We start from the raw sequence: 23020 nt of genomic DNA, 5'->3' as shown, positions 1-23020 counted from the left end.
CGACCTCGAGGGCTGAGGTGATCCTCCTGCCTTTGACTCCTCAGTAGCTGGGACTACAGGTGTGCACCACCACACCCAGCTAATTTAAAAAATTATGTTTAGAGACAGGGTCTCCCTATGCTGCCTAGGCTGGTCTCCTATTTCTGGGCTCAAGTAATCCCCCTGCCTCTGCTTCCCAAAGTGCTGGGATTACGGGTGTAAGCCATGGAGCCTGGACAGAAATTTTTAAGTTAATCATTTAAATTCTGCTATATCTTCTTTCAAAAATTATTTTTTGATTTCTTCCCCATTCATATTGCCAATAATTAGACTTCTTTTTCCCCTCCATTATTGGACCATTTCAGCAACCTCCAGCTAATCTTGTCTAGATAGATCCTTTTAATCGTTCTGGACACTTCCCATAATTAGTCTTCTTAAGACTAATTTTTCCAGTGTTGTAGTCCAGAACTTGCTACTTAGCTCAGCCTAATTTCTGCATTCCTCATTCAAGGCCTTCCCCACTTGAGCTCCAAATTTCTCTCTGTTGCTTACCATTGGTTCTTTGCTGGGGGCACAGGTGACCTTTCCTATGTCTAGGAATATATCAGGCTTTGCTTACATTCTTCCTCTCCTTTTAGTGTCCACATTGTACCCATTCTTCAAGGTCCAGAGGGAATGCCACTTCCTTCTTGAAGTTTCCTGGGAGCTCCAACTCACACTCATGACAGCTAAATAATTATCCTCATGGGTTAGAGTTGTGACAAAATAGTTGAATCCTCTTTTTCTCGTTTCGTTAACAAGATACCTTAAGGGACCATTACCTGCGACAATGGGACATGCGCGGATAGCTATCTGAAGTACACATTTGTCATTTCCAAAATACTGATTCTTTTTCTGAGGAACCAGTTAAAAAAAAAAAAAAAAAAAAACCAGTATTTTGGAAATGACAAATTTGCTTAGTCGCCTAGGCTGGAGTGAGGTGGCATTATCAAAGCTCACTGCAGCCTCAATTTCCTGGGCTCGAGGGATCATCCCATCTCAACCTCTCCAGTAGCTGGGACCACAGGTGTGCGTCACCACGTCTGGGTAATTATTTTTTTAATTAAAAAAATTTTTTTTTCAGAGACCAGGGTTCTCTGTTGCTCAGGCTGGTCTCGAACTCCGGGTCTCAAGAGGGTAAAATCATAAAGTGCTGGTATTACAGGCACCGCAGCAGCCCTAAATGCTGTTCTTGACTCATACCTAGCAGCTCCTCTGGTTGCTTGAGGGACCATGTCTCAAATACTACCATGTATTGATTTTTCTTTTTGTTTAAAGGATAAAAGTGAGAGTACAGTAGGACGTCTCCGGGCTCCAAGTACGTCCTATAACCATTCATCTTTTATTCTTAATGCGTGTGTGAAATAAAGTTTGAAAAGAATAACCACAGACATACTTGTGACCACAAGCCACAAGAAACGTAGTCAAAAGTGCACGCTCAGTGCTGCTGCCGACCGGGCACGGCGCTAGGCCTGCATCTGCGCTTTCCTGAAGCCTCAGTGTCTCATCTGTACAACGTTGATAATCCTCGGCAGCATCTCTTTCCCAGGGTTGCTCTGAAGGGTTTTCTTTGGGGTGAATCGCCGGGCGGTCGGCCTCCCAGGAGCTGGGGGAGGCGCCTTCCTTACGCGACGCACTTCCGTGCGCGAGGAGGGAAGATCGTGGCGGAGTGCGGGTGGCCTGGGCAGAAGGCTCAGCTGGGACAGGTTGGGCCGCAGCTTTGCTGTGCTGTGCGGTGCGACGCCCTCCGCGGTAGTGCGCAAAGTGTTAGCCACCGCGCCAAGCAAGCTGGACGTGCGTGCACGAGGGCGCTCGGACTGACAGGGAAGCGAGAAGGGCGCCAGGGCGCACCATAGAAAAGTCGCGGCATAAACGTACGACTCAGCCCGAGGCGGCGGGGACAAGAGCGCCGGGGCAGGGGCGGCGACGCGGCGGCGACGCGGCGTCCCCAGTTGGCGCCCCTGTGCGGCGGTCGGCCGTCTCCGCAGCGCCCCAGGTGGCCGCCGGCGGGGTCGCCGCCGGGGGAGCGGATTTGCTCCGCCTCCGCAGGGCTCGGCTGCCCTCGGCAGCTTCCCCGCCTGGCTCTCGCTCGACCCTCCTCCCCTCCCCCTCCCGGTTCGCGATGGACGGGGCCTCCCCCCCTCGCCGCCGCCGCCGCCGCCCGCAGCACCGCGCGGGCCTCTGAGCTGCAGGGCCTGAGGAGCCGCGTGCTGGGAACGGGACGTGCGCTGGCTGCTGCCGCACGGGAGAACCTCTCGCTTCCCTGTCACCAGGTCCCCGCGGAGGAAGGGGAGGGACGAGGCGCGGCTTTTCCTGTGCCGCCTGCCCGGTTCGACCTGCGCGGCCTGCGGCTTCTTGGGAACTCTAGGGCCGCGGCCGGGCCTGGCTCTGCCCGCGGCCTGCTGGGAGCTGGATCCGAGCGGTTTGGAACGACAAGCCCGAGTAAGAGCCTGCGGGAAGGGTAGGCGGGAGCGCCTCGGACCGTCGGAAGGGCCCTGCGTGGGGGCCAGGATCCCGGACGCCCGGCGACTGGCGGAAAGCGAGACCCCGGCGCCAAGTGAGGTCGGCCAGGCTGCTGCCGACTTCCCCGCTGGCCCCTTTGTTCCCCTCCCGGGGCCCTGCCGGCGGCGGGGCCCGGCTTGCCCGCGCCAGGGCCCCAGGCCGGCTCCTTTTGCCCTTGAGAAGGGTTCGCTGCCAGGCCTTAGAGTTCCGGGCGCAGCTCCCGGGAGACCCGGCGCCCTGCCTGGCCCGGCGGCCTCCTCTCGGGCACGAAGGCTTGCTGCTGCTTCCCCAGAACTTCCCCTCCTCCTAGACACAGGTAGTTAACTTAGTGGGGTTTGGTGCTGGGAAACCGGAGCGCGGGGACCAGCGCCTCTCAGCTCCCGGCTCGGCCGGGCCCCGGGTGTGGGGTCAACCCCGCTGGTCGCCGCCGTTGGGTGCCTACCGCGCCCCGCCGCCGGCTTCCCACACCTGCGGCTGCGTTACGTAGGACCCAGAGCTGTCCTCCAGTCAGGGCGCTTACGGGGCGTTTTTGTAATGACTTGCCTGTTAGGGCTGCTTCTCGGTTTTGTTTTTGTTTTTTTAACCAACTGCCCTATCTTGTGAAGATGGGAAAGAGGGCTCTAGGTTGGCCTATATTCGGATCCGTAACCTGCTAGTCCATTGCATTTACTTTTAGTCTTTTTTTTTTTTTTAACTTTTAAGAATAGTTGTCACGACTGCCAAAATTCCTAACCAACTATTTATTAATAGATAAATCTTATGTATAATTGTCGTTTGTATTTGGACATCTTTAAAATAGAAGTAAATTGAGAAGTCAGCAGAATTTGTGAAGTTGGTGGTAATTTTGAAGGAGAAACAATTTGAAGGGGGATTGGATCAAGGTGTTTAGAGTTTCCTCAAAATACTGAATCTAACCCTTATCTGAAGATCAGTTTTGGGTGGAGAAGGAGGGGGATGAAGTTTGCCGGAAAAAACAGAACCTTTAGTTAGGTGTTCTTTGCTTTTTGGCATAGACTTTAGTGATAGCAGTAGTGGGATCTGAAGCTTGACTGTCTTTGACACAGACAGCTCTGGTTTCTAGTTAAGCAGCAACCTAATCAGCTTATATACTCTGCGAAACCGGTTTTCATTTGGTGTGATATCTGTACGTTAAACCTGGCGGATGAGGAAAGTTGAAAAACTGCATTAAGCACTCTTATGTCCAAACGTACTTAGCAGTCTTTTTTAATTGCTAGGAGGACACTATGAAAATTTGGTTCTAGCAGATGTAAAGGAAAAATTTAAGCCCAAGCTGATCAGTCCTGGACATTTAAAGGACTTTTTCCCCTTTACTTTTCAAATTTAAGCAAAGAGGCTTTTAAAAAACCATGGCAGATGTGGACCCAGATACATTGCTGGAATGGCTACAGATGGGACAGGGAGATGAAAGGGACATGCAACTAATAGCCCTTGAACAGCTATGCATGCTGCTTTTGATGTCTGACAACGTGGATCGTTGTTTTGAAACGTAAGTACATTCCTTCATCATCTTCCTTTGGGTTACTGTAGTGACATCTGTTTTCAACCATTCGCTGACTTCAGTTTGTGTAGAAATTTCTCTAGTGAATTTTAACACGTATCTTTAAAAAAATTCCTGAAGAGTTTTGTATTTACACTTTTCCAAGAAATAAAAATTGGTAGGTGAAGTAACTCTAGGACTGATAATTACGATGACACAAATACATATTTGTTGAATGAATGGGAATTAGTAGGAATACTAATTTTAACCCATAGCTTGGTTGATTCATTTTCAAAATATGTCATGAACTGGGGAAAATACAAATATTTATATTCTTAAAGGTATGTATTTCTGTACCATGAAATTGACTTATGGAATAAGAGATGATAATAAACATATGTTTTGAACTGCCCATTTCTTCATTGATGTTATCATATGACAATACTTTTGTTAAAGCAGATCATTGGTTTGTAAATTTCAGTTTGGGACGATATAAATTGGATCTTAAGCATATATTGGAAGAGAAGAAAATTTGGAGTAGTAGAAATATTTTGAAGTTTGCGGAGTTTAAACAATTTTATTGAGAGGTTATAACTTAGTATTTATGCGAAAATATAAAAGATAATTCATACTAGATAGGCCTTAAAGCCATTTTTTCCCTCTTATATAAGTCATAACTTGTCCAGTCAGAATAACCATTCTTCTGAGTGTTGAACATGTGTTTAATTTTTACTGTTTATTTTATATTTGTATTTACAGTTTTGAACTCCAATAATAAGTAATTGAAAACTCTGATGTTTCTTTATTCATTTTAATGCCATTTTAAGGTAATTAATAGAAAATGTTTGAGATATTGACCTAAAATTTGATATAATTATCTTAATGTGTTTCAGGTGGGAATAAAGTCTATATTACTCAATTGGCAAAATTTTTAAAGTACCTTCATTTTTGATTATTCAGTAACTTTCAGTTGTAACTCTTGTTAAAACAGTACTAAGATAAAAATCCTTATTAATAAAATTTCCAAATTACAGTTAGTTAGTGGTCCATTTATTTCCACCGGTTTTTGTCATTGGCAGAGTTTTGAGTATGTAAGAATAACTTAGCCGTTAGTTGACACTTGTTTTAGCAGGATTTATAGTAAAGTAGATTTTTTAAAAATTTATTTTTTTTAATTGTTTTCCTCATCCTGACTCTCAAGATTAAAAATTGTGTTCACAGATTTCATTAGGGGTAACCTGGAAGTTACTTTTGGTATTTTAAAACTTATACTTGTCAATCAAGTCAGTTGTCATTTCGTAGCTTCTGTTTAGTACTAATATGTAGTAGAGGTATTTGTTATGACATTTAAAAAAGTGTTGCCATGTTAAAACAGTTTAAAGGAAATTTTTAAAATGTAAAATTTATCTCTGTAAAATCCCTCCGTCCTAACATAACAACTGTTATTTTTTCCATTTTCCCTTCTAGGCTTTATTCACATATAGTATGATGTAATTTTTTTTTTAAGAGACTGGGGCCTCACTATGTTGCCCAGGCTGGCCTCGAACTCCTGGGTTCAAGTGATTCTCCTGCCTCGTCCTCTTCACTAGCTGGGACTACAGGCTGTGACACCATACCTGGCTTTATAATGTAATTTTAAGGAAACGAACCTGAAGTTAAGTCAGATGTGATTTACTATGTGAAGGTACAAGAGTATTTCAAGTTGAAGGGGTTAGCCATGTTTGGTGTACCATACCAGTAACCTCCAAACACTAGACATTTGATTTAATATTGTGATTGTTTTGTTTTTAAACATTAGTTTGCTTTCTTCATTATATAGCCAGATATTCTTTTGTCCTGGTTCCTTCTTGAAACTAGTGAGGCAGGCATAGGGAGATGGAAAGAATGGGCTGTGGCCTCAGAGACTTGGGTTCAGATTCTTAGTCTGCTGTGTTCATTAGCCCCTGAGAGTCTTACTTTCTTCCCCTGTAAAATGGAGTCTTATACGGAGTCTTGCTCTGTCGCCCAGGCTGGAGTGCAGTGGTGCAATCTTGGCTCACTGCAACCTCCGCCTCCCAGGTTCAAGTGATTCTCCTGCTTCAGCCTCCCGAGTGGCTGGGACTACAGATGCGCACCACCACACCTGGCTAATTTTTGTATTTTTAGTAGAGATGGGATTTCACCATGTTGGCCAGGATAGTCTCCATCTCTTGACCTCGTGATCCGCCTGCCTCAGCCTCCCAAAGTGCTGGGATTACAGTTGTGAGTCACCGTGCCCAGCCGGTAGTCTTTTTTCCAGTGGGCTTGGGAGGATTAAACGAGAGAATGTATGTTAAGTGTTTTGAGTAAAGTGGGCTACCCACTGATACCATCATTAATAAATACCTAATTTTTAATTTTATTTTAGCACTTTATTCCATGAATAAAGTGATTGTTTTGGGAAGGTCTTTTAAAATTCTTTTAAACAACTCAAGGCAGGCAAAAAAAGCAAGATGATGTGCATATTTTGAATATTGGTAAAAATCTTTCATACTACCTTGATTTCATAAAGTAGTAGCAAATAGGATTTAGTTCTGTCTAATAAAGCAAAACATGCCTGTATGTCATGATAATATGTTTACCTAGTTAGCTTGTCTTGATAGTTACACGTCTGTTTAGTCAAGAAAGGCAGGTGGTGTGGTAGAAACAATGGCCTCTGCAATGGGATAGACTTGGGTTCAGATACCTGCCTTTTCCAGTGAATAGTTGTATGATAGCCTTTGGAGTCTGTTTCCTCATCCTTGCAGGATTTTTCTGAAAATAAATGGGATAATAGTCAAGGATTTCTTTTTTCTTTAACTTAGTATTGTACATGGCTCTCCACTTTTTTTTTTTTTTTTTTTTTTGAGACAGAGTCTCGCTCTGTCACTCAGGCTGGAGTGCAGTGGCGCGATCTCGGCTCACTCAACCTCCGCCTCCCGCGTTCAAGTGACTCTCCTACTTCAGCCTCCTGAGTAGCTGAGACTACAAGCATGCGCCACTATGCCCCGGCTAATTTTTGTATTTTTAGTAGAGACGAGGTTTCACCATGTTGGCCAGGATGGTCTGAATCTCCTGACCTCATGATCCGCCTGCCTCAGCCTCCCAAAGTACTGGAATTACAGGCGTGAGCCACTATGCCCAGCCGGCCCTCCACTGTTTGTACCCATTTTGACAGTGTCTTTTTGAAGTTAAAGGAATATAATTTTTTCTATGATGTGTCAGTGCTTCTTATTAATGCCTGAACTTATCAAGGTAATGCTCCAGAAAGTAAAACATGTTCAAGATTGGTTTTTGCTTTTCCTTGATGTATGATTGAGCTCTAAAATATAATATGGCTAGGTGTGGTGGCTCACACCTGTAATCCCAGCTCTTTGGGAGGCTGAGGTGGGCAGATCACTTGAGGTCAGGAGTTCGAGACCAGCCTGGCCAACATGGCGACACCCATCTCTACTAAAAATACAAAAATTAACTGGGCATTGTGGCATGTGCCTGTAATCCCAGCTACTTGTGAGGCTGAGGCAGGAGAATCTCTTGAACCTGGAGGAGATGGAGGTTGCAGTGAACCAAGATTGTACCATTGTACTCCAGCCTCAGCGACAGAGTGAGACCATGCCTCCAAAAAAAAAAAGTAATATGAGTTGTTAGCTAATGAGTACTTTTGTATTCACATCAAAATAGGTGATCATTGTATGTATTAATGTTATAAATGTGTATCATGGACATTTATAGATCTTGCTACTAAATCTTGATATAATTTGAAAGTTACGTCCTCTGGAAATTGAACATCTCAGAAGATGCTTTTAGGTACCAGAAGGCTCTATTTAAAAAATAATGATGTCACTTAATTTTGAGGGCACAAAAGCATATACAGTAAAAAGTCTGTTGTCTTCCCTTTCCTGTCTCCTGGTTACTTGGTTCCTCTTCCCAGCGGAAACCACCGTTAATCATTTTCTAGTGTATCCTTCAAGAGATATCCAAGGAACATTTTGAGTCTGGATTCCAAAGCTGTTGAACACAGTGGTAAAAATCTTTTTTGGTATGTTTACACTAAAAGGTAAAAAAATACCTGTACAGAAACAAGTTTTTTAACCTTTAAATTGTCTACTTTATGTCAGGTCTTGGAAAGGTATGATGACCAAAGCAAATACAGGCTCTGCCCTTATGGTGCCTAATAGTCTAATAGGGAAGACAGATAATTGTGGAAAAAAATTGTGGTTACAAACTGTGTTAAGTGTCATGAAGGAAAAGCTCAGGGTACTATGACAGCATGAAGCAGGGACAAGACCTGGAGAGGTGGGGATGGGCAGAGTGGTCTTTGGGGAAGTGGTTTTTCTTTTTTTTTTTTTCGAGATAGGAGTCTTGCTGTCTCACCCAGGTTGGAGTGTAAGGCACGATCTGAACTCACTGCAACCTCCCCCCCCCAGGTTCAAGTGATTCTCCTACCTCAGCCTCCCCAGTAACTGGAATTATAGGCACATGCCACCATGCCCGGCTACTTTTTGTATTTTTAGTAGAGACGGGGTTTCACCGTGTTGGCCAGGCTGCTCTTGAACTCCTGACTTCAAGTGATCTGCCTGCTTTGGCCTCCCAAAGTGCTGGGATTACAGGCATGATCATTTTTTCTTTTTTAAAAAAATTAGATGGAGACAAGGTCTTACTAGGTTCCCCAGGCTGATCGAGAACTCCTGAGCTTAAGTGATCCTCCCGCCTTGGCCTTCCAAAGTGCTGGGATTACAGGCACGAGCCACCGTGCCTGGCCAAGAAAGGGGAAGTGGTTTTTCCTAGAGCTAGGAAGGATGAGTAAGGAGAGATAGGAAGTGGGGACAAAACAAACAAATGCTTGTAGACTTGATCGGAGGCTGTGATCCAGAGAGACAGAGGGTTTTGTGGTAAAAGTAGAAAGTTGAATAGATTTGAGAGAGATTTGGAAGGCAAGATAATCAGGACTTGTCAAATGATTAAATATGAGAGAGTGAGAAGGAAGTGTCATGGATGACTGAGGTTACAATGGATGATGATGCCTCTCACTGAGACAGAACACTGGAAGAGGACCATGTTTTGAGGTATTGAGATCATGAGTTTGGATTTGGATATGTTGAGTATGCGGTACTTTTGGGACAACTCGGGAGATATTAAGGAAGCAATTGTATAAAGGACTCTGGAAATTGGAGGTGAAGCCTGGATTAGAGAAAAATGTTAGAGTCAAGCGCCTGTAGAGGTTAATTGTGGCTATGGGATTTGATTGAGGTCTCGGGCAGTGATACTTAAACTCTATGGTCTCAGGACTTCCTTAAGCTCTTAAAAATTATTGTGGATCCCGAAGAACTTTTGTTTATGTTAGTATGCTTACTGCTATTTGCCATATTCAGAATGAAACTAGGAAGTTTTTTTTGTTTTTTTTTTTTTGAGATGGAGTTTTGCTCTGTCACCCAGGCCAGAGTGCAGTGGCATGATCTTGGCTCACTGCAACTGCTGCCTCCTGGGTTCAAGTGATTCTCCAGCATCAGCTTCCCTAGTAGCTGGGATTACGGGTGCGCACCACCGCGTCCGGCTAATTATTGTATTTTTAATAGAGACAGGGTTTTACCATGTTGGCCAGGCTGATTTTGAACTCCTGACCTCAGGTCAGAACCCAGGAGGCGGAGCTTGCACTGAGCTGAGGTTGCGCCACTGCACTATGACCTGGGCGACAGAGCAAGCTCCATCCCCCAAAAAAATTATTATTATAATAATAAACCCCTTATGCGTTAAAATTTTTTTTTTGAAAAATAACTTTTTTGAAAGAAAATGTTTTGGGAGGATAGTGGCATTAATTTACATTTTTGCAAGTCCCCTTAAAGTCTGCCTTAATGGAAGATAGCTGGATTCTCATGTCTGCTTCTGCATTCAGTTTGTTGCATTATATTGTTTTGATTGAAATATATGAAAAAATCATCCACAGATGTATTTGGGGAAGGGAAGAATATTATATTTTTTAACATAATCATGGATATGCTTCTTTAATAACATATCAAAATTCAACAAGTGATAGTTTCTTAAGGATTAGTTATAATGTGGATTCTGTTTTGTTTTTTTTTTTTCCTTCGAGACAGGGTTTCGCACTCAGGCTGGAGTGTAGTGGTACAATTTTGGCTCACTGCAACCTCCACTTCCTAGATTCAAGCAGTTCTCCCACCTTAGCCTCCTGAGTAACTGGGACTACAGGCACACACAACCACACCGGGATAATTTTTTTATTTTTAGTATTTTATGTTGGACAGGCTGGCCTCGAACTCCTGACCTCAAGTGATGCACCTGCCTTGGCCTCCCAAAGTGCTGGATTACAGGCATGAGCCACTGCACCCTGCCAGGATTAGTTATACAGTTATATTAGTTATAGTAATGTGGATTCTGATATCATGTCAGTGAACTTATACTCCATTACATTAAAATCTGATGGTCTGTCTTATACTTTGAGTGACTATTTTACCCATATTTACTTTTGCAAAAATCATGCATTGGTCATGTGGAAAATATCAGTCCACTGAGTTACATATATTTTCCAAATGTGGACATATCTCATTCCACAGTGCCAAAAAGTCGTATTTGTTAATATGACTACCACTCTCATCAGACAAGTTTTTAAATATTCAGAAGCTGGCAAGCTCATGGTATGAAATACAAGTTTTCCAAAATTGTCATTTTTGCTTGTTAAGTTGAGTGTTATGATTGGCATCAAATACTGTTGTTTTCCTTGAAATGAAAGGCATACGTGATTAAATTTTGAGAAAATGTTTGCCAGATATCTAAGTCTGAATAATCAGTTTGTCTCATAGTCCTTCAAGTAAAAATGGTGTTGCAAGAAAAAAGTGGCTAGTTCAGTTCTCAGGTTATGTACTTTGCCATGATTCTTCAGTATGCAGTGCTTTATAATTAATTCCCATTTCCTTCAAGTAGAATATTGAAAAGATATATCTTCAAGGGTTGAGATTTAGTAGATTTAATACTTTTGTTGCATCATGTAGTTTATTCTTTGGTGAAATTGGCTTTTTTCTTAATACTAGTGCTTGGCAGTGAAGAATACAGTTAACTAGTAGTACAGCTTAGTGCTAGTGCCTTGATTCATGTTAAAGCATGTGCAGTTTTATCCACCATTGCTTTTGCATCATTAGCGCACGTGTAACACAGGAAAGAAAATGATTCAAGAAGAGAAAGGGCAATTGTTTTGAATACTAGTGAGAGGTCAAGTAGGGTTAAGATGAAAAGATGTCCTTTAGATTTAGCAACATTCTCAAGGTCATTGATCTTAATGAGAGCTGAGTGGAGTAGTGGTAAGGGGCAGATTTAAATGGGTTGAGGAGTGAGTGGGAAATGAAATTGAGGACATTTGAAAACTTTTTTGAAGAATTGAATTGGAAAAGGAGTGTGAGTTTTTTTTCTCTTAAAGGTCAAAGAGCTAAGAGAGCGAGTGAATAATCCCCAGGGTAAGGATTCTGAAAAACTGGGAGAGAATTGGCTTTTGTATAGAAGCAGTGCTTCTTAAATTTTAATGTGCATAATGAGAATCACCTAGGGATCATGTTAAGCTGCATATTCTGATTCAGTTGATCTTGTATGAAGCTTGATACTCTAAATTTCTAATATGGTCCTAGATTATGCAGAAGCTGTTGGTCAGAAAATCCCACCTTGAGTAGCAAAACCCTGATCTACTGGTGGAGAGATTGGTTTTAGGCCAGTCTACTAAGAAAGAAGTTGTATACTACCGTTATAACAGAGAAGATGGAGACGTTAGATGCACGTTTTGGGTTTGATGGTAAAAAGTTGAAGCGCTGGGGCTGGGCGTGGTGGCTCATGCCTTTCTGTAATCCCAGCACTTTGGGAGGCCAGGGCGGGTGGATCAGTTTTGAGGTCAAGAGTTCGAGACCAGCCTGGCCAACATGGTGAAACCCCATCTCTACTAAAAATACAAAAAATTAGCCAGGTGTGGTGGCACACCCCTGTAATCACAGCTTCTCAGGAGGCTGAGGTATGAGAATAATTTGAGCCCAGAAGGTGGAGGTTGCAGTGATCTGAGATCACAACACTGCACTCCAGCCTGGGTGACAGAGTAAGACTCTGTCTCTTAAAAAAAAAAGTTGAAGGGCTGGGGGTGGTGGCTCATGCCTATAATTTCAGCACTTGGGGAGGCAGAGGTGGGAGGATAGCTTGAATCCCGGATTTCGAGACCAGCCTGAACAACATAGTGAGACCCTGTCTGTATAAATAATAAAAAATTAGTTGGGTATGGTTGCATTAGTTGGTTATGGTTGCACCCGTAGTCACAGCTACTCAGGAGGCTGAGGTGGGAAGGATCGCTTGAGCCTCGGAGGTGGAGGCTGCAGTGAGCCTGGAATTGTGCCGCTGCACTAAGCCTGGGCTACAGAGTGAGACCCTGTCTCGAATAAGTAAATAAAATTGAAGGGATTTGCATCTGATGATTATTTTCTTCTTGAAGTATGAGATTAAAAAGAGTGGTAGCATCTGGGATTGGTATGGAAAAGTGAATATGCTCAGATAGTGCTAGTAGCTTCGTAACAGACATCCTTTCATCAAAGCTAATTATAACCAGAGTTATAGTCTTTTTTTTTTTTTTTTTTTTTTTTGAGCTGGAGTCTTGCTCTGTTATCCTGGCTGGAGTGCAGTGATGTGATTTTGGCTTACTTAAACCTCTGCTCCTGGGTTCAAGTGATTCTTGTGGCTCAGCCCCCCGAGTAACTGAGACTACAGGTGTGTGCCAGCAAGCCAGGCTTATTTTTGTATTTTTTGTAGAGACTGGATTTCACCATGATGGCCAGACTGGTCTTGAACTCCTGACCTCAGGTGATCTGCTCACCTTGGCCTCCCGGAATGCCGGGATTACAGGTGTGAGCCACAGTGCGTGGTCCTGAGTTATACTCTTAAAAATTGGTTTGCCTGTACTACTGCCTTTTACAGAATCTGTTGGGTTCTTTACCTACTGGGTTAAATTTAAATGTCTTCAAAGACCCCTCCTGCATATTCTCACATGTATACACTACTACCACTTTACTATATTTTGAGTTCTTCACTGGACTACAAGCTCATCTTTGTTTTCCCATTGCTGAGCATGGTGCCTGGCACACAAATAGCTAATATCCAGATGGTGAAGGAGTGAATTGAAGAAATTCCTTATATTGGACCTGTTTTCCACCTAATGCCTAAAATGCCCTGGAAGGTGTTTGTGGAGTTGAGAAACTGGTTGTTAGTGTGCAGGTGGAAGAGTATTGTATTCTTTTTTTGTAGCAGAAATAGTTAACAGTATCAGTAAGTACTTTCCTTACTTTCTATGATAAATGTACCTGCCTTTTTTTTTTTTTTTTTTTGAGATGGAGTCACGCTCTGTCGTCTAAGCTGGAGTGCAGTGGTGCGATCTCGGCTCACTGCAACCTCTACCTCCCGGGTTCAAGCAATTCTTCTGCCTCTGCCTTCTGAGTAGCTGAGATTACAGGTGTGTGTCTCCACACCCAGCTAATTTTTGTATTTTTTAGTAGAGACAGGGTTTCACCATATAGGCCAGGCTGGTCTCAAACTCCTGACCTCGTGATCCGCCTGCCTCGGCCTCCGAAAGTGCTGGGATTACAGGTGTGAGCCACTATGCCTGACCTGTACCTGCCTTTTCTATATTGACCTGTTTTCTTCTTCTACCCAGTGACAGAGTAATAGGGAAGTGAATTACTTTTGTTAATCAGCCCTGATCCTTCTCTGGAGAAGGAATGTTCGTTGATATATTAAATACCTATAATCCTCAAGAGTTAAATAAATGAACCAAACACGGTGGCTCATGCTTGTAATCCCAGCACTTTGGGAGGCTGAGGCAGATGATGACTTAAACTCAGAAGTTCAAGTCCAGCCTGGCCAACATGGCAAAATCCCGTCCCTACTAAAAATACAAAAATTAGCAGGGCGTGGTGTCACATTCCTGTAATTCCAGCTTTTCAGGAAGCTGAGGCATGAGAATCGCTTGAACCTGGGAGGTGGATGTTGCGTTGAGCCCAGATTGCACTACTGCATTCTAGCCTGGGAGACAGAGTGAGACTCTGTCTCAAAAAAAAGAAAAAAAATTAAATGAATTTCTGTAAACAGACAGCAACTGTGTATGTGCTTCTTTTCAGTGGACAGCAGAGCGAAGTGCTGGAATGAGAAACATTGTCTGTGAGGGTTTCTAACCTGGTACTCCAGGGGGCCATAGGTGATTAAATTCAGGGAACTTTTGTGACGATTACCAAAGTTTCTGTCAGCTAAAAAAATGTAGAGGCCAGGCACGACTGGTGGCTCACACCTGTAATCCCAGCACTATGGGAGGCCGGGGCGGGTGGATCACCTGAGGTCGGGAGTTCGAGACCAGTCTGGCCAATATGGTGAAACGCCGTCTCTACTAAAAATACAAAAATTAGCAGAGCTCTGGTGGCATGCACCTGTAATCTTGGGATTACAGGTCTTGGGAGTCTGAGGCAGGAGCATCGCTTGACCCTGGGAGGCAGAGGTTGGGGTGAGGCGAAATCGCACCACTGCACTGCAGCCTGGGCTGCAGAGTGAGACCCTGTCTCAAAAACAAAACAAAAAAAAGTTAAAAACCACTGTTAATAGTTTTAACAGCAAAAATACAAGGAAAATTTATCAGAGATAGATTTTTATCATTTTTATGTATAGGTATGATATTGTGTTTTATAATACTTTGTAAGTGTGCTTTGCATAGTTCTTGACTGTATCATTAGATTGAATTCCTCAGAGTCAGTGAAGTCTTTCTTACTCACCTTTTTATCCTACCCCCAACACTTAGCATAGCACCTGGCATAGAAAGGCATTCAATAGATGTGTTGGGCCGGGCGCGGTGGCTCACGCCTGTAATCCCAGCACTTTGGGAGGCCGAGGCGGGCGGATCACAAGGTCAGGAGATCGAGACCACGGTGAAACCTCGTCTCTACTAAAAAAATACAAAAAATTAGCCGGGCGCGGTTGTGGGCGCCTGTAGTCCCAGCTACTCGGGAGGCTGAGGCAGGAGAATGGCGGGAACCCGGGAGGCGGAGCTTGCAGTGAGCTGAGATCCGGCCACTGCACTCCAGCCTGGGCGACAGAGCGAGACTCCGTCTCAAAAAAAAAAAAAAAAAAAAAAAAAATAGATGTGTTGAATGAATTGCAGTCAAATTTGTATGTGTGTTTCAATTGGAGAAAAGCAAACTCATATCTTATAATTGGACTTTACCCCCTTTTTCTTTGCAAGGGAAAACCATAATTTTCAGCTACTATACCAGGAGTTATTTTCAGCTCAGCAATACCAAGAAAGTTAAGGCTGGGAGCAGAGGCAAAAATGGAATATGAAATGGATCAAAGTATGTTGTGTTATTTATTGTCTTTAAGAAACCAGATGTGTTCAGGTTTTTCAGTTAAAATATTTCATTTTTTAAAAAATGAAGTGCCTGATTTACCAACTATTTTATAAAATATCTCTTCTACAGATAATGCCCTTTAAAAAAAAAAAAAAAAAGTTAAATTCTTTCATGTCATTGCCAGTCTTCTGAAATCTTGGCCCAAGTCCAAGTGAGATAGCCTGAAAAAAGCATATGGTAGTTATAGTACAGAAAATATTACAATTCCCAGGGAAATTCTTTCTCTTTGGAACCTCATGTAACCTTTTTTATTGTTTTAAGATACTTATCTCTGCTTCCATCAGGGAAAGATTCTGATGTCTTTACAGGTAGCATTTTGGAAACCAGTGCCTAATTTGGAGTCATCTGAAGATTCTTCTTAATCTCACTTGTGTGGTTGACTACTCTGACAGAAGTTCTGTGTAGACTGATTGATCCTAAAGTTTCCTAAATAGGTCTCCTAATCTATTGGTGTTATATTAATAATATAGTACTCGTTTTAAGATAATGAGAAAGAATTTCTACCTATAATGTAAGAGGTAAATACTTGGCAAGCTTAAAATTTTGAATAACTGTCATTATGTATAAAATTTTGTGCCATAGAAGTATCATTTTAGCATTATTCAGGGAGGGCTGTGATTATTCTATGAATGATAGTTAATTTTTTCTTAAATTTGTTTAAATTACATATGGTGAAGTTAACTTTTTATTACTGTACATTGCTATGAGTCATGTAACCGCCACTACAATTGAAATGCAGAACGTTTCCATCACTTTGAAACATCATCTAGTGCTGTCCCTTTGAACTCAAACCCTTTTCACCCTAGTGCCTGGCACTTGGTGGCCTGTTTTCTGTTGATATAGTTTTGACTTTTCATATATATAATATGTAGTTTTTTGAGTCTGATTTCTTTCACTTAGCATATTGCATTTGAGATTCATCTATGTTGCTATTGTATCAATAGTTCCTTCTCTTTAATTGCTAAGTAATATTCCTTTTCATGGATGTTTTGGTGATTATGACCTAAACTGCTATAAACAGTAGTGTATAGATTTTGTGTGTGTGTAAGAACATAAGTTTTTAAAAAATATTTATTTATTTATTTTTTGAGATGGAGTTTCTCTCTTATTGCCCAGACTGGAATGCAGTGGCTCGATCTTGGCTCACTGCAACCTCCGCCTCCCAAGTTCAAGCGATTCTCCTACTTCAACCTCCCAAGTAACTGGGATTACAAGTGCCTGCCACCATGCCTGGCTAATTTTTGTATTTTTAGTAAGAACGAGACTTCACCATGTTGGCCAGGCTGGTCTCAAACTCCTGACCTCAGGTGATCTGCCCGCCTCAGCCTCCCAAAATGCTGAGATTACAGGCATGAGCCACCACGTCCAGCCGTAAGTTTTTATTTCTTCTGAAATTCTTGGAGATAAATTCAGCAAGATGTAGACATTGAAAAACTTATTTCAAAATTTATATGAAATGCAAAGGACAGGCTTGCCAAAACAACTTTTATGAAGAACAAAGTTGGGAAATAATGCTACTTTATCTTTCAATATTTTTTATACAGCTGCAGTAATGAAGACAATGTAGTATTGATGTAAACATAGACAAACAGAACAGTGGAACAGAATACAGAGTTCAGAAATAGACTCCCACATATATGGAAAACTTACTTTGACAAAGGTACAAAGGCAGTTCAGTGGAAAAAGGATAGTTTTTTTTTTGTGATGCTGAAACAATTGGATATCCATATGCAATAAGTTTAACTTTGATACATATCTCACACTATATATATTTTTAAAAACCCAAATGAATCATAGACCTAGTTGTAAAACCTAAAACTATAAAACTTCTAGAAGAAAACATAGGAAAAATTCTTTGTAACCTTGAGTTACGCAAATATTTCTTTAGATAAGCACCAAAAGCACAATTCATAAGAGTAAATTTTTATGTTTGAAGGTTTTTACTACTAATTTAGTTTCTGTGATAGATACAGGATTATCCAGGTTATCTAATGTTTCTTGCGTGAGTTTTAGTAGAATGTCTTACTTTATTTTTTTTGAGATGGAGTCATTCTGTCGCCAGGCTGGAGTACAGTGGTGTGATCATTGCTCATTGCAACCTCCGCCTCCTGGGTTCAAGTGATTCTCCTGCCTCAGTCTCCCCAGTAGCTGGGATTACAGGCGCGTGCCACCATGCCTGGCTAATTTTTTGCATTTTTAGTAGAAATGGAGTTTCACCATGTTAGCCAGGCTGATCTTAAACTCCTGACCTCAGGTGATCTTCCTGTCTCTGCCTCCCAAAGTGCTGAGATTACAGGTGTGAACCACCACGCCCGGCCAGTAGAATGTCTTGTAAGGAATTTGTCTGTTTAGTCTGAATTTAAATTTATGGGCGTAGAGTTGTTTGTGATATTCCCTTTTATCCTTTTGATATCTGTAGGGTCATTAGTGATAAACCTCCTTTTCATCCTGATATTGGTTATTTTTATCCTTTTTATTTTGGTTAATCTGGCTAGAGATTTATCCATTGTCCAAGAACCTTTTCCAAGAACCAGCTTTTGGCTTCATTCATTTTCCCTGTTTTTTCTGTTTAAAGTTTTATTGATTTCTGTTCTTTATTATTGCCTTCTGCTTTGGTTTTGTGTTTAATTTGCTCTTTTTTTCCTCTGTTTTCTTTTTTTTTTGAGGAGTTTCCCTCTGTCGCCCAGGCTACAGTGCAGTGGCGCGATCTTGGCTCAATGCAAGCTCCGCCTCCTGGGTTCACGCCATTCTCCTGCCTCAGCCTCCCCAGCAGCTGGGACTACAGGCTCACGCCGCCATGCCCGGCTAATTTTTTGTATTTTTAGTAGAGACGGAATTTCACCATGTTAGCCAGGATAGTCTCAGTCTCCTGACCTTGTGATCCGCCCACCTTGGCCTCCCAAAGTGCTGGAATTACGGGCGTGAGCCCCCGCGCCCGGCCTTCTTTTTCTTTCTTTCTTTTTTTTTTTTTGAGACAGTCTTACTCTGTCACCCAGGCTGGAGTGCAGTGACAGGGATCTTGGCTCACTGCAACCTCCAGCTCCCGGGTTCAAGCCATTCTCCTCCTCCTTCAGCAGATTACAGGCGCTCAAGACCATACCCGGCTAATTTTTGTATTTTTTAGTAGAGATGGGGTTTCACCAAATTGTCAAGGCTGATCTCGAACTCCTGACCTCAGATGATCCACCTGCCTCAGCCTCCCAAAGTGCTGGGATTACAGGCGTGAGCTACCGCGCCCGACCTTTTTCTCTGTATTCTTTCTTTCTTCCTTTTTTTTTTGAGATAGAGTTTCGCTTTTGTTGCCCAGGCTAGAGTGCAGTGGTGTGATCTTGGCTGACTGCAACCTCCGCCTCCTGGGTTCAATCCATTCTCCTACCTCAGCTTCCCGAGTAGCTGGTATTACAGTCATGCACCACCACACCTGGCTAATTTTTTTTTGTTTGTATTTTTGTATTTTTAGTAGAGATGGGGTTTCTCCATATTGGTCAGGCTGGTCTCTAACTCGCAACCTCAGGTGACCTGCCTGCCTCGACCTCCCAAAGTGCTGGGATTACAGGCGTGAGCCACCACGCCCGCCCTTCTCTGTTTTCTTCTTCTTTTTTTTTTTTTTTTTGAGACGGAGTCTCGCTCTGTAGCCCAGGCTGGAGTGTAGTGGCGCAATCTCGCTCACTGCAAGCTGCGCCTCCCGGGTTCACGCCATTCTCCTGCCTCAGCCTCCCAAGTAGCTGGGACTACAGGCGCCTGCCACCACGCCCGGCTAATTTTTTGTATCTGTAGTAGAGAGATGGTTTCACCGTGTTAGTCAAGATGGTCTGGATCTCCTGACCTCATGATCCGCCCACCTCGGCCTCCCAAAGTGCTGAGATTACAGGCGTGAGCCACCGAGCCCGGCCCTCTGTTTTCTTAAGTGAAAGCTGGGGTTTGATTTTTGAAAGCTGGCGTTTGAGGCCTTAAGCATTTAATGCCATAAATTTCTCTTTATATACTACTTTAGTTGTATCCTACAAAGTTTGATGTTATATATTTCATTCAGTTAGTAATTTTTTTTTTTTTTTTTTTTTTTCTGAGACAGGGTCTGGTCCAGACGGAGAAACCCCGTCTCCAGCCCAGGCTGGAGTGCAGTGGTGTCATCTTGGCTCGCTGCAGCCTCGATCTCCCAGGCTCAAGCCATCTTTCCCACCTCAACCTCCTGACTAGCTGGGATTGCAGGCATGTGCCACCATGCCCAGCTTATTTTTGTATTTATTGTACAGACAGAGTTATGTTGCCCAGGCTGGACTGGAACTCCTGAACTAAAGCCATCTGCCTGCCTCAGCTTCCCAAAGTGTTAGGATTACAGGCGTGAGCCACTGCATCTGGCCGGTCACAACATATTAAATAAGGAAATAAGCTAATTATGGGATGGTATTTATAGTATGGTTCTACTTATGAATAATGAAAACATATGGAAAAGTGCCAGGCGCAGTGACTCAGGTCTGTAACCCCAGTGTTTTGGGAGGCTGAGGCAGGAGGATTGCTTGAGCCCAGGAGTTTGGAGCTCCTGAAACATCCAGGTAGTAGTGAGTTATGATTGCGCAACTGTACTCCAGCCTGAGTGACAGTGAGATGCTGTCTTTTTAAAAAACAAAACCAAAAAAGGTGGGGTACTGTGGGGCATGCCTGTTATCTGAGCACTTTGGGAGGCTGAGGTGGGAGGATCATTTGAGGCCAGGAGTCAAAGACCACTCTGAGCAACAGAGAGAGAACTTACCTTTTAAAAAATCAATATATAAAAAATAGGGCCCAGCGCAGCAACTCCCCACACGTGGGAGGCCAAGGTGGGAGGATTGCTTGAGCCCAGGAGTTTGAAACCAGCCTGGGCAACATAGCGAGACCCCCATCTCTGCAAAAAATAAAAAAAAATTAGCCAAGCATAGTGGTGTTTAAGGCTGCAGTGAGCTGTAATTGTGCCATTGTACTCCAGCCTAGCCTACAGAGCAAGACTGTCTCTCTTAGAATTAAAAACAAAACAAAAAAAAACAAGAAAAGGACTAATACTCATCAGTCTTCAGATACAGTATTACCTCTTGTTTGGAATTATGGGGACTTTCACTGTGTACATTATGTGTTTCTGTAGTATTTTCATTTTATTGCTTTGTACTCAGATAAAAGCTAAGATACAATCTGGACTCAACGAGTTCATCCTGATCTGTTGCCCTTTGGCTCTGATTTCCAACTGCACCATGATACTTGCAGATCATTTATATCAGTTACTTACTGCTGTGTGACAAATCACCCCAAAGTTAGTAGTATACAACAAGAATTATGCTAACAGATTATCTGGATTTTGAAAACTGGAAAGGGTAGAGTGGAGATGGCTTATCTCTGTTCTGCGATATCTGGGACCTCAGCTAGGAAATCTCAAAGATGGGAAGTGACTTGACACTTAGGCACTAGAATCACCAGATGATTTGTTCTGTTGCATGTGGTTGAGCCTGGCTTCTAGCTGGGACCTTGCCTAGATTTGTTAGTTGGAACACCTACATGTGGACTCTCAATGTGGCTGCTTAGGCTTCCTCACAGGATGGTGACTGGGTTCTAAGAGCATGAGTCCCAAAAGAATGTGGTAGAAGCTATATCATCTTTTGTTTATTGAGTTAGCATTTGAAGTCACACAGTGGTCACTTTCACTATAATCGTAAGCCTGCATGGATTCAAGTGGAAAGAACACGGGCCCTCTCTTAGGGAAGACTATCAAAGTCACATTGTAAAAAAGAATATGTGGAGTGGGAGATAGATAATGTTGTGGACATCACTGGAAAATACTAGCTGCCTCATCATGTAATTCCTCAAACATCTTTTCTAAGACAGGGTCTCACTCTCATCCAGGCTAGAATGCAGCTCACTGCAGCCTCTACCTCCTGGGCTCAAGTGATCCTCCAACCTCAGCCCTCTACCCCCCATCCGGTAGCTGGGACTATAGGTGTGCACCACCATGCCCAGCTAATTATTTAAATTTTTGTGGAGATGGAATGTCGCTGTGTTGCCCAGGCTGGTCTTGAACTCCTGGGCTCAAGCAATCCCATCTTGGCCTCCCAAAGTGCTGGGATTAATGGTGGGAGCCACTGTGCCCGGCTGATGCATTTGGATTTTATCCTCAGGGTACTGAAGGATATGAAATTAACAGATTTGTGTTTTAAAAAAATGTCTTTGGTAATAGAATGGTGAATGGACTGGAGAGTCTAGTGAGAGATTCTGGTTAGGAAGCTGTGGTAGTAATACAGAAAAGAAGTGAGGAGGGTTGGAATTCTAAGGACAGATACTAAACCGAGTTAGGAGGTAGAACCAAGAAGATTAAGTCTTAGATTTTGTATTTTAGAAACGAGTTCTGGAAAACTTTTATGAATTTTGCTTGAGTGACTAAGCATATGGTAGATTAGAGGATATGAGTAATATGGCTTTTGGTAAAGAAGCTTCTTTTAGTCTTGGGCATTATGTTTGACAGCTCCTGAAACATATCCAGGTAGCAGTAGATGAGTAGGGGAGGCAGTTATGTCTGCAGTTCCGTTATTTAGTTTGGACTAGAGGCTGGAGTTGGCATTTTGCTTTACTATGGGAAATGAGAGAGATGGAAGTGGATTCAGTTGTTTGTGTTGGGAAAGTTGGGGGCAGATGGGTATACCTCAGTCCAGTAGCTGGGACGATAGGCGTGCACCACCACGCCCAACTAATTATTTAAATTTTTGTAGAGATGGGAGGTGGGTGACCCTGTGGGAGTTGGGCCAGGATGAAGTAGTGTGTGGAGGGATGGGGGTGTATTTGTGAGGGATTGGGCATGTGTGGTGGAGGTCAGTAAGGGAGCTGAAGGAATTCTTTTCATTTGGCTTCTCATTCTAGATGCAAAAAAAAGTTATTCAGCATGTAAAACACTAGTGTCACTTCCGTGCAGGAAACTCTGCTCCTTGCTGTATGAAATAAATCCCTAGTCGGCCGGGCGCGGTGGCTCAAGCCTGTAATCCCAGCACTTTGGGAGGCCGAGATGGGCGGATCACGAGGTCAGGAGATCGAGACCATCCTGGCTAACACGGTGAAACCCCGTCTCTACTAAGAAATACAAAAAATAGCCGGGCGAGGTGGCGGGCGCCTGTAGTCCCAGCTACTCGGGAGGCTGAGGCCGGAGAATGGCGTGAACCCGGGAGGCGGAGCTTGCAGTGAGCTGAGATCCGGCCACTGCACTCCAGCCTGGGCTACAGAGCGAGACTCCGTCTCAAAAAAAAAAAAAAAAAAAAAAAAAAAAAAAAAAAAAAAAAAAAAAAGAAATAAATCCCTAGTCCTGAGGAGTTTTTAGAAGAGAGTTACAATGGATAAGAAGAAATAAAATATAAATTGTAAAGGTAAGAGAAAAAACAGGCCTGTTTGGGGTGATTAGGGAAGGTAGTCTAAAAGTCTAGGAGGTGACATTTAGGCTGAGATAGGAAGAATAACAAGGCCAGGAGCGGTGGCTCACGCCTGTAATCTCAGTACCTGGGGAGGCCAAGGCGAGTGTATCACAAGGTCAGGAGTTTGCGACCAGCCTGGCCAATATGATGAAACCTCATCT

General features: G+C 43.1%; 1 protein-coding gene across 4 annotated transcripts in view; it reads left to right on the top strand.

The window, feature by feature from the left end:
* Positions 1-2327: 2327 nt before the first annotated feature.
* The window catches only part of HECTD1 (HECT domain E3 ubiquitin protein ligase 1), a 110825-nt gene continuing 90132 nt past the window's right edge, over positions 2328-23020 (top strand). For 2 of the 4 annotated variants that reach the window (XM_025391534.1, XM_025391532.1), the window contains exons 1-2: positions 2355-2460; positions 3867-4027. In XM_025391534.1, coding sequence (XP_025247319.1) covers positions 3888-4027 — 140 coding nt within the window. In that variant the 5' untranslated portion in view covers positions 2355-2460; positions 3867-3887. Of the gene's footprint in view, positions 2837-3392; positions 4028-23020 lie in introns of those variants that run through there. The other 2 variants (XM_025391531.1, XM_025391533.1) reach the window with 2 other exon arrangements.

Source organism: Theropithecus gelada, chromosome 7b (genome assembly GCF_003255815.1).
Source record: "Theropithecus gelada isolate Dixy chromosome 7b, Tgel_1.0, whole genome shotgun sequence".
In the NCBI taxonomy this organism is placed as follows: Eukaryota; Metazoa; Chordata; class Mammalia; order Primates; family Cercopithecidae; genus Theropithecus; species Theropithecus gelada.
Note: the sequence above shows the minus strand (reverse complement) of the source record. Positions and strands in the feature narration are given on the sequence as shown.